The sequence below is a fragment of the Ailuropoda melanoleuca genome, chromosome 6 (assembly GCF_002007445.2).
Source record: "Ailuropoda melanoleuca isolate Jingjing chromosome 6, ASM200744v2, whole genome shotgun sequence".
Taxonomy (NCBI): Eukaryota; Metazoa; Chordata; class Mammalia; order Carnivora; family Ursidae; genus Ailuropoda; species Ailuropoda melanoleuca.
The window spans coordinates 117,943,662-117,957,849 of NC_048223.1; the positions used below are offsets into that span (position 1 = coordinate 117,943,662).

General features: G+C 45.2%; 1 protein-coding gene across 1 annotated transcript in view; it reads right to left on the minus strand.

Annotated features, from left to right (window-relative positions):
- Nucleotides 1–5,272, minus strand: part of PRDX3 (peroxiredoxin 3) — an 8,713-nt gene extending 3,441 nt beyond the window's left edge. The window contains exons 1-5 of the mRNA XM_002915401.4: nucleotides 5,183–5,272; nucleotides 3,462–3,597; nucleotides 2,091–2,232; nucleotides 1,393–1,528; nucleotides 514–617 (exon numbers count right to left, since the gene is read on the minus strand). Coding sequence (XP_002915447.1) covers nucleotides 514–617; nucleotides 1,393–1,528; nucleotides 2,091–2,232; nucleotides 3,462–3,597; nucleotides 5,183–5,218 — 554 coding nt within the window. The 5' untranslated portion in view covers nucleotides 5,219–5,272. The remainder of the gene's footprint in view (nucleotides 1–513; nucleotides 618–1,392; nucleotides 1,529–2,090; nucleotides 2,233–3,461; nucleotides 3,598–5,182) is intronic.
- Between the last annotated feature and the right edge of the window lie 8,916 nt (nucleotides 5,273–14,188).

A 14,188-nucleotide genomic window follows, 5' to 3' on the forward strand; every position in this document is an offset into this window, starting at 1 on the left:
GCTCCTCTGCTATGAGCCTGCTTCTTCCTCTCCCACTCCCCCTGCTTGTGTTCCCTCTCTCGCTGGCTGTCTCTATCTCTGTCAAATAAATAAATAAATAAATAAAATCTTTAAAAAAAAAAAATCAAACTCTGGTCTGATTCCAGGGCTTGGACAAGATCTCAGCTATTCCAGCTCACTGACTCCTACAGTCTGCTAGTCTCCCCTTCTCTGGACATGTCAGGAGTGTGCTCCCAATGAGGGCGGCTCCCAGGTGGTGAGCTCAAATGTAGCAGTGTGACCATCGAGACACAGAAGGAGTCTAGCCCTCAGGAGACGCAAGGTGCTGCAGGGCGCAGACACGTCTGGCCATCCTGAAACGGAGGCACTCATCGGTGCTTAAGAAAGGCTAAGGTGAATGAAAGCTTTTTGGTTTTCAAAATGCTTTACCGAGGGCTCTATAAAGTCCTCTAAGAAGTGGGATGATGCTAAACATGAAAAACAAGCTTAGGTTTGTAAGAAACAAGATCTTACCTTAGAGCGACACCGGGGCCTTCTAACAGCACGCCATAGTCTCGGGAAATCTGCTTAGTCAAATCTGACAAGAGTGCGATGTTCATGTGGCCCAAGCCGCCATTCTAACAAAAACACAGACGTGACTGGTGGTTACACCGTGTGCTCTCCCCATTCTCAGCCACGTAAACTGATGTCTGAGGCCAACAAGAATGGCGACAGGTGGCAGCAACTGAGAACCGACAGTGGGTCAAGCACTGCTCTTAGCTCTTTCTGTTAACACACTTCCTCCTCCCAGCCATCCTGGAGCAGATACTATTATCATCGCCTTTTTACACCTGAGGGAACTGAGGCACACAAAGGTAAAGTAACTGCTCCAGGCCACAGCTAGAAAGGGACAGAGGCAGGATTTAAGCTAATACTGGAAACCTTTCTCTTTCTGATTCTCGATGTATTCTTTTACTTAGCAGAAAAATGGAAGAGTAATAAAAAGACTGAATATTTGGTATTGATTATCCAGCAACATGGGTAGAAATTTTGATTCTCCCAAGCATTTTTCGGGTGAAATCAGAGAACCTAACCACTGTCTCACAAGCCATGCACGATATGTGGGATCGACAAGGTACCCGAGAGAGAGGACCCAACTGTCCCGGTCCTTGCCCTGAGCCTGTTCTCCATTACTGTTTGTACCTTGGAAAACACACGTGTAGCGGGCAGTAAATCCAGGCAATGTTGGGAGGAGATATGGACAGAATTTAACAGAATCTGCCAGGAGCTTAGGACCTACAAATAGCCCGAATCAGACCAGTCATGCTTTAACAACTTCTAGGTTAGTCTTTCATGGGATCTTTTCAGTTCTTAGGATCCTAAGCGCAAAGGCAGGGCCCCTGAGGTTTATACCTTCCTTGGTGTGTTGATCCAGGCAAGATGTGTGAAGTGGGAATCCACTGAAACCGCAACGACTTCACAGTTCACATCGTGAAATTCATTGGCTTTGTCGCTAAAAGCAACAATTTCTGTAGGACACACAAAGGTGCTAGGAAAAAAAAAAAAATGGCAGAAATTCCCATCAGAGAATTTAAAAACAAGGATTTAAAATTTAAACAGGTAAGCCTGAAAACTAGTTCAACTTGCTTGAAGGTGAAAAAGGCAAAAACAGTTAAGTACCCTCACTGGACTCACCTCTCTATTTAAGAATCATATCAAAAAATGGGGTGGGTGGGGGAAAAAAGGCATATTCTAAGAGTAAAGAAACAATTAAATAAAGTAGCTTTATGAGAAAAGTCATTTTATTATCTTTACTTTTCTCGTTTTCCTCTAGCCAGTGAAAACTTCCTGACAGACTGGCTTATGGAAACCACCACTCTGAGCACATAGAACGGAGCCATGTTAAACCTACCCCACTAAAAAGAATGCCACCCCCTCCTCTAAATTTATCAGATTAGCTGCAGATGCAAGCTGTACTCAGCAAGGCCACCAGTGATAAAAGAATCCAAAAAGAACCCTTCCCTTGACCAGAAGAGCAACCAGAGATAGGAAATATCAGGTGGAAGCAGGGACCTTAAATGACATTAAAGCATCACAGAAATTACACTTACAAGTCCAAAGGATAGAAGAAAAGCACCAAATATTTCCCCTTAAAGTCATCAAGGCTTAGGTCTTTGAACTCTCCGTTGACAACGGCAGTGCCCTTAAAATAGGGCGCATGCTGGGTGACGGCAGGAGCGTGGTATGAGGAACCTGAAGGAAGGCCACACACACGTGTAGTCTGTCATCTGCTAAATCACGCACCTACTTGACTTTATTCAACTCTCGTAGTAATTAATTAGTAGTATAAATTAATTAAAAGGTTCAGTTCAACTCTACCTCTTAGGTAGTATTCCCCCTTCTGTAGTTCTAGATGGTACACAAATTCAATTCAAAGTACTATGGGAACTGAAAAGACTAAAAAGATGATGCCATAAGATGGTAGGGACGAAATTAAGATAGAATCAAGGAGGAAAGGAGCGTAGGGATGGATTCTAAATACGGTTCGGATTTTGGCATGTCCAGGCAGGACAGGGAAGAGAGAACAGGGCGGGTCCGGGGAATAGCCCGTGGCAGTTTGAACAGAACAGAGAGAGCATGTGTGTGTGTGGAAGGAAGCCTAAGAGACAAAGCATGAACAGCTGAAGGCCATGCTCTGCAGGCCCTTAAATATCAGGCTGGAGGTTTTTTTTGTTTTTTAAAGATTTTATTTATTTGAGAGAGAGAAAACATGAGTGGGTAGAGGGGCAGAGGAAGAGGGAGAAGGAGAAGCCCCGCTGAGCAGGGAGCCAGACATGTGGGGCTCAATCCCAGGACTCTGGGATCATGACCTGCGCGGAAGGCAGACGCTTAACCAATTAACCGACCGATCCAGGCGCCCCATAGAATTTGTTCTTAAAAGAAAGGATAGAGGAGTCACTGGAGATTTTCAGGGAGGAGATGGAAGATGTGCTGATGATGGAAATGCCACACAAGAGCAGTCTGCCTCAGTAATTTTCAATCCTGACTGGACATTAGAATCATTTGGTGAGCTTTTTTTTTTTTTTAAAGATTTTATTTATTTATTTAACAGAGAGAAAGGCAGCGAGAAAGGGAACCCAAGCAGGGGGAGTGGGAGAGGGAGAAGCTAGCTTCACGCTGAGCAGGGAGCCCGATGTGGGGCTCGATCCCAGAATGCTGGGATCACGACCTGAGCCGAAGGCAGACGCTTAAAGACTGAGCCACCCAGGCACCCCTGTTAACTACATTTAGATTAAAAAACAAAACAAAATGCTGTCCCGGTCTCACCTCAAATATTGACTTAATTTGTCTGGGGTGGGAGTGGGGTAGTGATGTATTTTCAAAAGCTCCCCAAGTGAGTCTAATGGATAGCCAGGAGTCAGAGCCCATGTTCTGAGATGATGATTCATATTACCTGGGTCAAACCAAGGCATAACACTTACTGGTGCTAAAAGCCAATTTTGCTTGGCCAGAACCAGACCACAATACATTTGTCAGGCATGTTCTTCGGGAAGCAGCAGGTCTAAGGGCTGCAGAGGCAGAGACGCCCCAAGGAATAGCACTCACATGTCGGGCAATCTGGAAAGAGAAACACTTTATATTAGGAAGTAGCCTGAAGGCTGGCCCTGCTGAAAGGGCATTAGGCCATTGGTCGCCTCTGCTCTCCTTGTTCCTGTGAACCAAATGCCAAACCCCAAACTCTAAGAGTAGAGAATGAACCTCCATATTCTTTTTTTTTTTTTTTTAAGATTTTATTTATTTATTCAACAGAGACAGAGACAGCCAGAGAGAGAGGGAACACAAGCAGGGGGAGTGGGAGAGGAAGAAGCAGGCTCACAGCCATAGCGGAGGAGCCTGATGTGGGGCTCGATCCCACAACACCGGGATCACGCCCTGAGCCGAAGGCAGACGCTTAACCGCTATGCCACCCAGGCGCCCCCGAACCTCCATATTCTTAACATTCCTTTCTGCTTCCCTCTTCTTCAAAACTGCAACAGGGGAATGGGTAGATGTCGGTCAAAGCATACAAAGCTGCAGTTATGTAGGATGAATGTCTAGATATCTAATCTAGATATTATTGTAGGGGTACAATAACTATACTTAATAATACTGTATTTCACACTGGGAATTTGCCAAGAGAGTAGGTTTCAGGCACACTCATCACACACAAAAAAGGTAATTATATGAAGAGATGTTAGTTTGACTGTAGTAATCATTTCATTATGTATACGTATATCGAATCACCACGTTGTACATCTTAAATACATATAACTTTTATTTTAAAATATACAAATACTTTTTTAAAACCCTGCAAGGGAGAGGGGAATTATAAGACCATAAAGACTCCATGCTCTTAAGAACAACACAGAGGGTTCGAAAACCAAGGGGACTTGGCCAGGCCCTGTGTATTTATGCCCTTTACCCGCATGATCTGCTAAGCATGTTCTATCAAATCAAGGTTTTCCCAGAAAAGACAAGGCCCCGCAGACAAGCAAAAAAGTAGAGCAAAGTTCACCCTCTGGGAAAATTTGTACAGGGCTCAAGGGAACTGTTTGCTCAATTATAGTGTCTAGAGTGACTCTGGAAGAAGAAAGAGCCTTGTGTTCAACCCCGCCAGAAGATAGGGGAGAAAGGGTACCAAGAGGGTGTTCGGCTTTGCCGGGAGGAAAGCGCGGGGACAGACCTGGGGTATGAGAGGAGGGCAGTGACTTTTGCACTTTAGCACTTTGTACTTTACCACTTTGGTTTCCATCCACCAATTAGTGGATGCTTACTGCAACACTTGCCGTAGGCATCATTCTATCTTAGGGCGAGGACAGTGAGACTCGGGAAGGTGAAGTCACGTGTACAAGGTCACAGAGTAGCTACAGAACAGGTAACAGGGGTCAGGGGGCCTGCCTCCAGGACGAGGTGCTCAGGTGGAGAGAGGACTGGGGACCCCCAACTCGGAGAGGGGAGGGATTCGAAGAGGGGACAGATGGGAAGGGGGGGTTCTGCGCACGCGCATTCCCTGGAAGCGAGGCCTCTGGGTCCGTTACCCGCTGGTGCCCTCCAAGAACGGCGAAAGGCCCCTACACCACAGGAAGCAGGATCCTGTCTGGGAAGCACGTTGTCAGAGCCACTACTGTGTCTCCGCTCCTGTCCCCTGCCGGCAGCCACTCACCGAAGCCCGGAGAAATCTCCCCACCGCAGCCGCCATCTTCAGTGCGCGCAGGATTCGCGGGACTGGCGGGGAGGACAAGGCGGATCTACGGGGGAGGGACTGGGGCGGAGCCTCGGCGGCGGGGCGGGGCCTGGGCTGGAGCGGGGGCGGGGGTGGGGAAGACGTCTTCCCGAACTTTTGGCAGGACTTTCCTCGCGTCAGCTTACGTGTTGGGTGCGTCGCCCTAATTCCGAGGAGAAAATTCCTCCCGTGGCTTCTAAGTAACGAAATGCTTAGGAAAACAGCACCTTATTTCTAACTGTCGCCCCAACCTAAAAAGGACTCATCCACGTGGGGAGTTTCTGATTTTTATGGTTAACCTGTGTGGGTGACTGTTTCTACCCATTCTGCAAAAGTTTCTTCTTCCTGTGTGTAGGCCTTAGGTAGACCCTTCCAGATTCTGCAGGAGATGGAATTAATTTTAATGCCCTTTGTGTCCATTAATAAGCCAAGTGGTCAGACACGTCAAGTTTTGGGTGTTCTGAAAACCTTTGGGATGGTGTGTGGACTTCCATTTTGGCCTCTCTTCCCCAGATTGGGAGAATTGACACAAGCTGCGTTTTGTTTTCTGTTGATTAGTAAAGCCAAGTGCTCCGTGGTGAGCATGATACTTTGAAGCAAGCTCATCAAACAGATAAAAATCACACGGTGGCCTTACGGTAAATGCAGACTCTAAGTAGGTATTTTCCAGACACCAGTCATTCCGCTACCAACATAGTTTCTTGAATCTGTATATATTATTTAATATTTTCTTTAAGTTGACTCACTTTTGAAAAACGTAAATGAATTTATGTAAAAGAAATGTTAAATAATTTAAATGGAAAAACCTTATAACTTGCTATGAATAGAAAGTAATTAAAATAAATACATTAGGGACGCCTGGGTGGTTCAGTCGGTTAATCGTGTGCCTTCAGTTTAGGTCATGATCCCAGAGTCCTGGAATCGAGTCCTGCGTAGGGCTCCTTGCCCAGCCCAGAGCTGCTTCTCCCTCTGCCTGCAGCTCCCTGTGCTTGTGCTCATGCTTTCTCTGAGAAAAAAATAAAATCTTAAAAAAATAACTACATTAAAACAAAATGTTATTAAGTATCAACTAGATACAGTTGCCTGCTGAAAATCTGAGACTTTGTAAAAAGGGAGACAGGCGGCTAGCAGCATCCTGGTATCCCATGGGGTTCTCTTTATGTAATCAGGATTTATAGAGCATTAAAAGGGTAATAATTTTCTCACTTTGGGACTTGATGTTATTTATTTTGCTCCTCACATAAATCCTTTTATGCACCACTAGTACAGCAGTGGGCACCAGCCCCATGCTTTGGAAAGGACTACCTTAGAAGCAAGAGATGAGAATCTAAAATGGTCTGATCATTTTGGAAAATTCCGTGTCAGTATTTAGCAAAACTGAATATATGACTCAAATAACTTCAATCCTAGGCATATGCCCAAAAAGTGTGTATGCATCAGTTTATCAAAAGACATAGGCTAGAATGTTCATAGCAACACTATCATAATAGCACAGAGATAAAACTACACAAATGCCCATCTACCATAGAATGGATGAAAAAATTATATTATTAATACTATACAACAATGAGAATGCACAGCAGTGACATACAACAAGGTGGGTGAGTTTCACAAACATGATATTGAGTGAAAGAAGCCAGATGTAAAAAAGTAGACACTGTGTGGTTCCATTTATGTGAAGTTCAAAAACGGGAAAAATTAAGATATAGTGTTTCAAGTCAGAATGGTGGTGACCTTGAGAAAATGGGAATTGGAATAAGGTAATGAGAAGACAAGAATGGGATGCAAGTAGTATTTTATCTGTTGACCTGGCTTAAAGTCAGTAATAATTGTATTTACTTTGTGAGTGTTCATGAACCTGTACTTTTATGATTTGGGCACTTTTAAATGTCGTACTCCAATTAAAAGTATATATATATATAGCAAGGGGCTACAAATTTCTCAATCATTTCCCCTTAGTACCTGCCTTGTGTTTAATTGGTGCTTATAATGTGTTTGTGAACAGATGTTTGAAAAGGAAAGGGAATCATAAAGTTGGAGCTCAAAATCATAGTGTATCCTGTAATGGAATATTATTCAGCCATAAAAGAGAATGAAGGTTTGATACAGACTGTAATATGGATGAACTGAAAAAAGCATTATGCTGAGTAAAAGAAGCCAGACCCAAAAGGCCAAATGTATGATTCCTTCCATATGAAATACATAGAGTAGGTAAAGCCATAGAAACAGAAGGCAAATTGGCAATTGCCAAGTGCTGTAGGGAGAGGCAGGGGGACTAACCGCTTCATGGTACAGAGTCTTCTTTCGGGGGTGACGCAAATGCTCTCAAACTACATAGAATGGTGATTGCACAACGTTGTGAATGTTCTTAATATCACTGGATGGTGCATTTTTAAATGGTTAATTTTATGGCATGTGAATGTTACCTCAATTTAAAAAAAGTGGTAGGCATTAACAACAAATACAAAAAGATGCTATGGCCTAGCCCAGTGATTTTGTAGGCAAGGAAACAGAGACTTTCAGAGCTGGAGAGACCTTCCCAAAGTCGCATAGCTGGTTGGAAGCAGAGGTGGGTCTAGAAGCCAGAATATCCTCACACCTGACCAGCCAGTACGTGAGCTGGAAAAGGTGAGGGGTCGGAGGCAGAGAAAAGGCAAGGGGGAGCTCTCTCTTTCCATGTTTCTTACACCCATAGCACTTTGCTCTCTACCTCTCCTTTTCGCTAGCATTTTGGAGGGCACCTCTCTCTCCTATTTCTTGCACCTGTAGTTTGGTTTCCACACATAGGCACTTTGATTCATAACTAAACTTCACTATCATGCAAATCCCAGTGCAAACAAAACAACAGAACAGAATGGAGTTCCCTCATGATTCGGCTTATTCATCTTGGTTTCAGTTTTAAAATTTAGAAGCTTCAGTTAGTCCTATCTCTTTGGGTGGGGCCTGTGTAGGCTTAAAGGTGACACTACTTTCTGTCTTCCATTTCGTCCATCTTCCTCTGGCTGCCATTCAGCTTAGAGTGTGGTTTCTGCATCCTCCCTGCCCCAAGCTCATTTTAGCCTTTGGAATAATGCATTTTCTTTCCTATTTAGGTCCCAGGTAGAGCCTTGTGTGTTGGATGAATTTGCATCAATTAGCAATGTGATTTTAATCAGTTAATAAGTATATATTGAGTGGATCATACAGGCCCTGCTCCCAAGGAACTCCGTGTGTATCCAGGGAACATTGAGTAAAGATTGTGAAAAACCAAAATCGAAGATCCATCATTTTAAGGGGCATAAAAGAGGCACAATGGTTGAGAGTGAACAGCTGGGGTTCAAACATCAACTCTGCCATTTAGCACTTAACTCTCGTGGGCAAGTTACTCCCTGCCTGTTCTTCCATCTGGAAAATGGGAGTGATATTAATACCTCCCCCAAGGGTTGTTGTGAGGAATAAGTGAGTTAAATTTTAAAGCACTTAACACGGTCAGCAGTGAGTACTATAAGTGTTTGTTATATTAAGTGAAAGAGTCCAGGCAAAGTGCTGGAGAAACACTAGAGAAACATTAGAGAAACAGAGCTCAAGAAGGGTCTCATAGAGGAAAAAAGTGTTATCAGAATAGATGGATTCTGTCCTTGGGGGAGGATGGGGGAAGATGAAGGGAAAGATGGGAGATAGAAGTAATTGGTGACTTTGGCCCTTTGGTTTGTTATCATCGTCAGCCAACATTTATTGAGAACTTAGGGGGTCAAGATCTGGGCTGAATACAGTAACATATGATCTTCACACAACCCTGTGAGATAGGTACTGTGTGAAATTCACCATACCCATTTCATAGCGGGGAGACTGAGGCTTAGGGAGGTTTAATTATTGGTCCAAATTCTCACATCTGGAAGGGGAAGGATCCAGGATTTAAAATTTAAACTCCAAAAGCTGACTGCAGAACCACTTCCAATCACAATGTTGTCTCACCTCCTGCTGTATTTGTTGAAGCATAAAGTGTTGGATGGTGCTTGACAGGAGAGGCTTGTAAGAAGATGGTCTGTATCAGAGCATGGGGAAGTATTGGCCATCTGTCCTTCGGTGAAAAGTCCCCAAATGCTTTGCTCCTGAGCCGGACAGAGATGCTCTCCTTTATGTGTTCTGCTCTTTTTTTTTTTTTTTAAAAGATTTTATTTATTTGAGAGAGAGAGAGCATGAGTGGAGAGAGAGACAGAGGGAGAGGGAGAAGCCAACTTCCAGCTGACAGGGAGCCCACTGTGGGACTCGATCCCAGGACCCTGAGATCATGCCCTGAGCCGAAGTCAGACGCTTAAACGACTGAGCCCCCCAGGCGCCCCTTTCTGCTCTTTTGCCGGAGCAACTCTAGTTATTCTGCCCGTGCAATTGATGTTTACCCCTGTGGGGATTTGCCATTCTATTCTCAGCCTTTTTCTTCTAGGTTTTGTCTGTTCCTGTCTTCCTGCAGAGCCTGTGAGAGAAAGGCACCCGTTTAGATGTGACAACCAAAAATGTCTCCAGACATTGCCAGATATCCCCCAGGGGACAAAATCATCCCCAGTTGAAAAACCACTGCTCTCATGGTTAGTGGCACGGGCTCTAGAGCCACCGGGACATGGGATCCACATTCTCCTTTTGTCATTTATGGTGTTATAGGTAGGGTGCATGTCTTGGGCATCAAACATCCCTCGTGGCTAGATCAGCTGCTTAACTTTTCTAGACTTCCGTTTCTGCATCGGTAAAATGAGAATAAGCATCATATCTCCCTCAGAGCATTAGCTATGTGGAGAGAGCCAATGCATGCAAAATGCTTAGGAGGGTACTTGGCCTAGGGTAGGGTTCGATAGATAGAGGTTATTACTTTGCCCACAAGCAGACATGCTCCACTTTCCAACAGCAGGGATAGACTCTGAATACATTTCGTTTTTCTCAAAGTGAGTGATGAAGTTCCTCTTCCTTCTTTCATTCAGGAATGAAGAATGAGACTTTTGCACAAGCTTTGATCTCCAAATATCTTACATTAGGCTTCTGGACGCTAGAGGGACGTGAAGTTGAGTAAGAAGTCGAATAGCGTACCAGCTCACTGTGGCTCAGTCTTCTCTGCCTAGCGGAGTCCCTGCTCTTGGACTGTGATTTTACTCGAGGGACCTTGAAATTTTTTTTTTTTTTTTGCTTTTAGAGCTAACTCTGAGGATAATGGTAAGACACTTATCAGACCCCTATCTACCTGAGACGAGTTTTAGCTATGATGAGAAAAAATCTTGCCCACATCTAAGATTGATGCAGATTTCTGTTTCTTACTTCTTGGGTATCCAATAGCTTGGTACAATTTTTTTAAAAAGTTCTCTTTGTTAGATGGAAAGCCTGACTTTCTACTGTATTGACTGGTGTGTCTATATTTTGTGTGTGTGTATCTAAATTTGTTATGTTTTCTTTTTAATATATGGTTTAATTTTCATCTTTGGAAGGTACTGCCTTCTAGGTGTCTTTCTGCCTTTTCCCTTAATGTAAATCAAGCTAAGACATTTTGTGATTTGTATCTCCATAAATCTCAGTCGTTCCAAAAGTCATTCTTCACACTGGCATTTTAAATACGCTCAAAAAAGCATTACTGTTTCCTTCACACTGAGCAGAGGCCCAACACAGCAGCACAATTTTCGAGTCTTTTGGCCACTGGAGAAGGAAGTCCTACTGCTTATCACTTCTTTTCCAAACAGGAAGCTGAGGCAGCTGCCTGTAGTTAACAAGCTTTCCCCAAGTCACACAGGGATTCATTGGCTGGGGACCATTAGAACCAAGAACCTTCCAATGGACATGCTGGTCCCCTGGTCTGCTGCTCTCTGTCTAAAGCCTGATTTCTTTTATCCTAAAGGGAATGAAATACCCTAGAATCTCCAGCCCAGAGGCCTGGAAGGAATTTTATTCAAGAACCTTCCAATGGTCTGTTCAGAACTGCAGAGTGAGTGGCCTTCAGCTCATCCCAGGCTGCAGTCAGAGACTTCCCCTGAAAAGGTAAAGCAGACTCCACCAGTGGTTCATTTCATGAAAACATGAGCATGACTGCTGTCTAATCACCGACAGTGTCCTGCCAGCCTTCCCTGCCCACCTCTCCCATCCATCTCCCAGGTGCCTGGAAAGCGTGCATAGGCCTTTCTCATTCTCCCCGCTGTTGTCATATCACAATGGAATTTTTTTGTTGCCTTGTCTGGGTCTTAACCATGCTGTGAACTTCTCGAGGATAGAGCTCCTGTCTTACTCATCATTGTGGTCCTAATGGCTAGGCTAGTGCCTGGCTCATAGCAACTGCTCAAAAAAAGTTTGTCAAGTAAATGAATAAGCAGTGGCTGGCGTGGTGGCCAGAACGTTCTTTCCACACTCGTTCTGGAAAAAACCATCTTTTTATCTGGCTTTCTCTAGCTGTCACAACAAGGACACAAAGTGTTCTGCTGAAGGAAGAAGACAAACCGACCCCATCCACATCACCGAAAGAGTAGAAAGTGACTGAATTTCTCCCCTTTGAGCTTGACAGAAGAATTTCTGGACCTCTTTGAGGGAAAGGCAAATGAAAAGATAAATGCTATTTTCTCTGGTGATTAGGAAAATACCTCCCTGGAACCACAAGTTACATTCTGGTAGTTGGGGCTGCAATTAGGGATGGCAAGCACAACTCTGGACTTTGCTGAGCTCTTCCTCTTTCCAGGGCAAAACGCGTTCATTTTATTTTCTTCTTTTCTTATTGACAAGGAGCCCCAAATTCAGCTCTCTCCTGGGTTTAGGGAGGCTGGAGCCTCAATGCAGAGCCGTGTCTCCTAGCAAAGGCTTCTCCTTTGGGGCTTATCCCCCAGCATCGCCCTGCCCTGCTTTATGCTGCTCCTGGGTGGTTTCTCTATCACAGGCAGCCGAGTGATGGAGTCTGCTGTCCTCAGTTTAAACCCCCATGGGTCACTGCACCTTTCAGAGCCTGAGGGTCTCCACCTCAGGACACCCACCCCCCGAGCTTCTTGTGAAGCTGTGGAGAGAGAGTGCCCGCCATGCAGGAGGCCTGTGGTTAGGTAGTGTTCGCTTGTGCTGGGCACATCCGTCCTCTGCCCTCTCCCTAGCACATCTTTGCTTTCCTCTGAACCTTTCCCCTCCTTGTCTTTGTGGCCTAACCTTCCCCTATTCCCCGCCCCCCAACTTTTTAAAAAAGAAATTTTATTTTTTATTTATTTATTTTTTATTTATTTTAAAATTTTATTTATTTATTTATTTATTTATTTATTTATTTATTTATTTATTTATTTGACAGAGATAGAGACAGCCAGCGAGAGAGGGAACACAAGCAGGGGGAGTGGGAGAGGAAGAAGCAGGCTCATAGCAGAGGAGCCTGATGTGGGGGCTCGATCCCATAACGCCGGGATCATGCCCTGAGCCGAAGGCAGACGCTTAACCGCTGTGCCACCCAGGCACCCCAGAAATTTTATTTTTTAGAGCAGTTTTAGGTTCACAGCAAAATCGCGTGAACTTTCCGAGAGTACCCATCTGTCCGCTGACCCCACACCCATGCAGCCTCCCGGCCATCGACAACCCACAGTAGGCGGTACGTTTGTTACAATGCATGAACCTACACTGATACCTCGTTGTCACCCAAGGTCATCTTTTACATTAGGATTCATTCAGTGCTGTATATTCCGTGGGTCTGGAAAAATATGTAAGAACACACTTCCATCAATCGTTTTACTGGAATAGTTTTGGTGCCCTGAACATCCACTGTGCTCCCTGCTAACCCAGGCCGCCTATCTCCCCTTTCTGGAGCTGCATCTCCCGTCCTGCCTACCAACATCTGCCCTCCGATGTTCCTTCCACCCTTCACACTTAACAAACATGACACCAAACTCTTGTCTTCTCTCCTCAAATCTATTGCTTGCTGCATTCCCTACCCCCAACCAGCACCCGAATGAGACACTGACTTCTCTCTGTCTCCACGACTGCCTCCTCTGTCCAAGACACCATCTGTTCTCCCTGGAATTCTCTCCCAGCTTCTCAGGGGCTCTTGGTGGTCAAAGAGGCTTTCATCATCTGAGCTCAATTTCAAAAGTGAAAGGAAACACAACACTGAGTCCAGGCCACTCTGTTACATGTCTCTGGTATCCCTCAGACCCTGCCACTTTTTGGGCTCAGAGGTTTCCACCTGTCAACACTTGCATCTCTGTGCTGAGGCCTCTTTTCAGAACTGGGGGAGGCAGTGTGCCCATCCCTGCAGAAAGGCAGAAATGAGAGAGCATTATTAACCCCCTGTCCGGCAGCCCTGCAATGCCCCGGGGAAGGGATTTGGTGTAGAGATACCCCAGCTCCTCCGTCACTTGGGTGGCTGAGCTGAGGTGTGCTTCCCAGAGTGTGTGCATGGATTAAGTTCTAGCTGCCCACGTCCTCCTCCCTCACCTGCACTTCCTGCACCTCTCGAATAAGCTGCTCACACTTGAACCCGCCTCTTGGGGTCTAGGAGAACCCAAACTAGGGCACAGCATGACAAAAATTGTAACACAAAATGCTATCACCAGGCTGCTTATAGGCTTTAGGTGGAAATATTTATTCCGCATACACTCTAGGCCAGGAGAGCTGGTCACGGGAAGCAGGTTGCAAGGTAGAGGATGAATGCTGTCCTCTTCATCCCCATCAGCTCCTCTCTATCATGCTAAGCAGAGCTGGGTTTGGAGACATTACAGAAGTCCAATCATGAGGCCTGCCCTGTCTGCCTTCCTGCCCTCGCCTTTCCCCGAGGCCTCCTAACCCCTTCTGCCTTCGCTCTCAGCCTCTTTCCCAGTTAGTCTCCTTTCGGCGGGTGGCAACAGTACTTCAAACACCAGCGAGGTTATTTCATCCCCTACTTACAACTCCCTGATGGCTCCCCACTGCATTAGAGTAAAACCCAAATTCGCACAAGGGCCCTACACAGTCTGAACTCCTGCCTCCTTTCAGAAAACT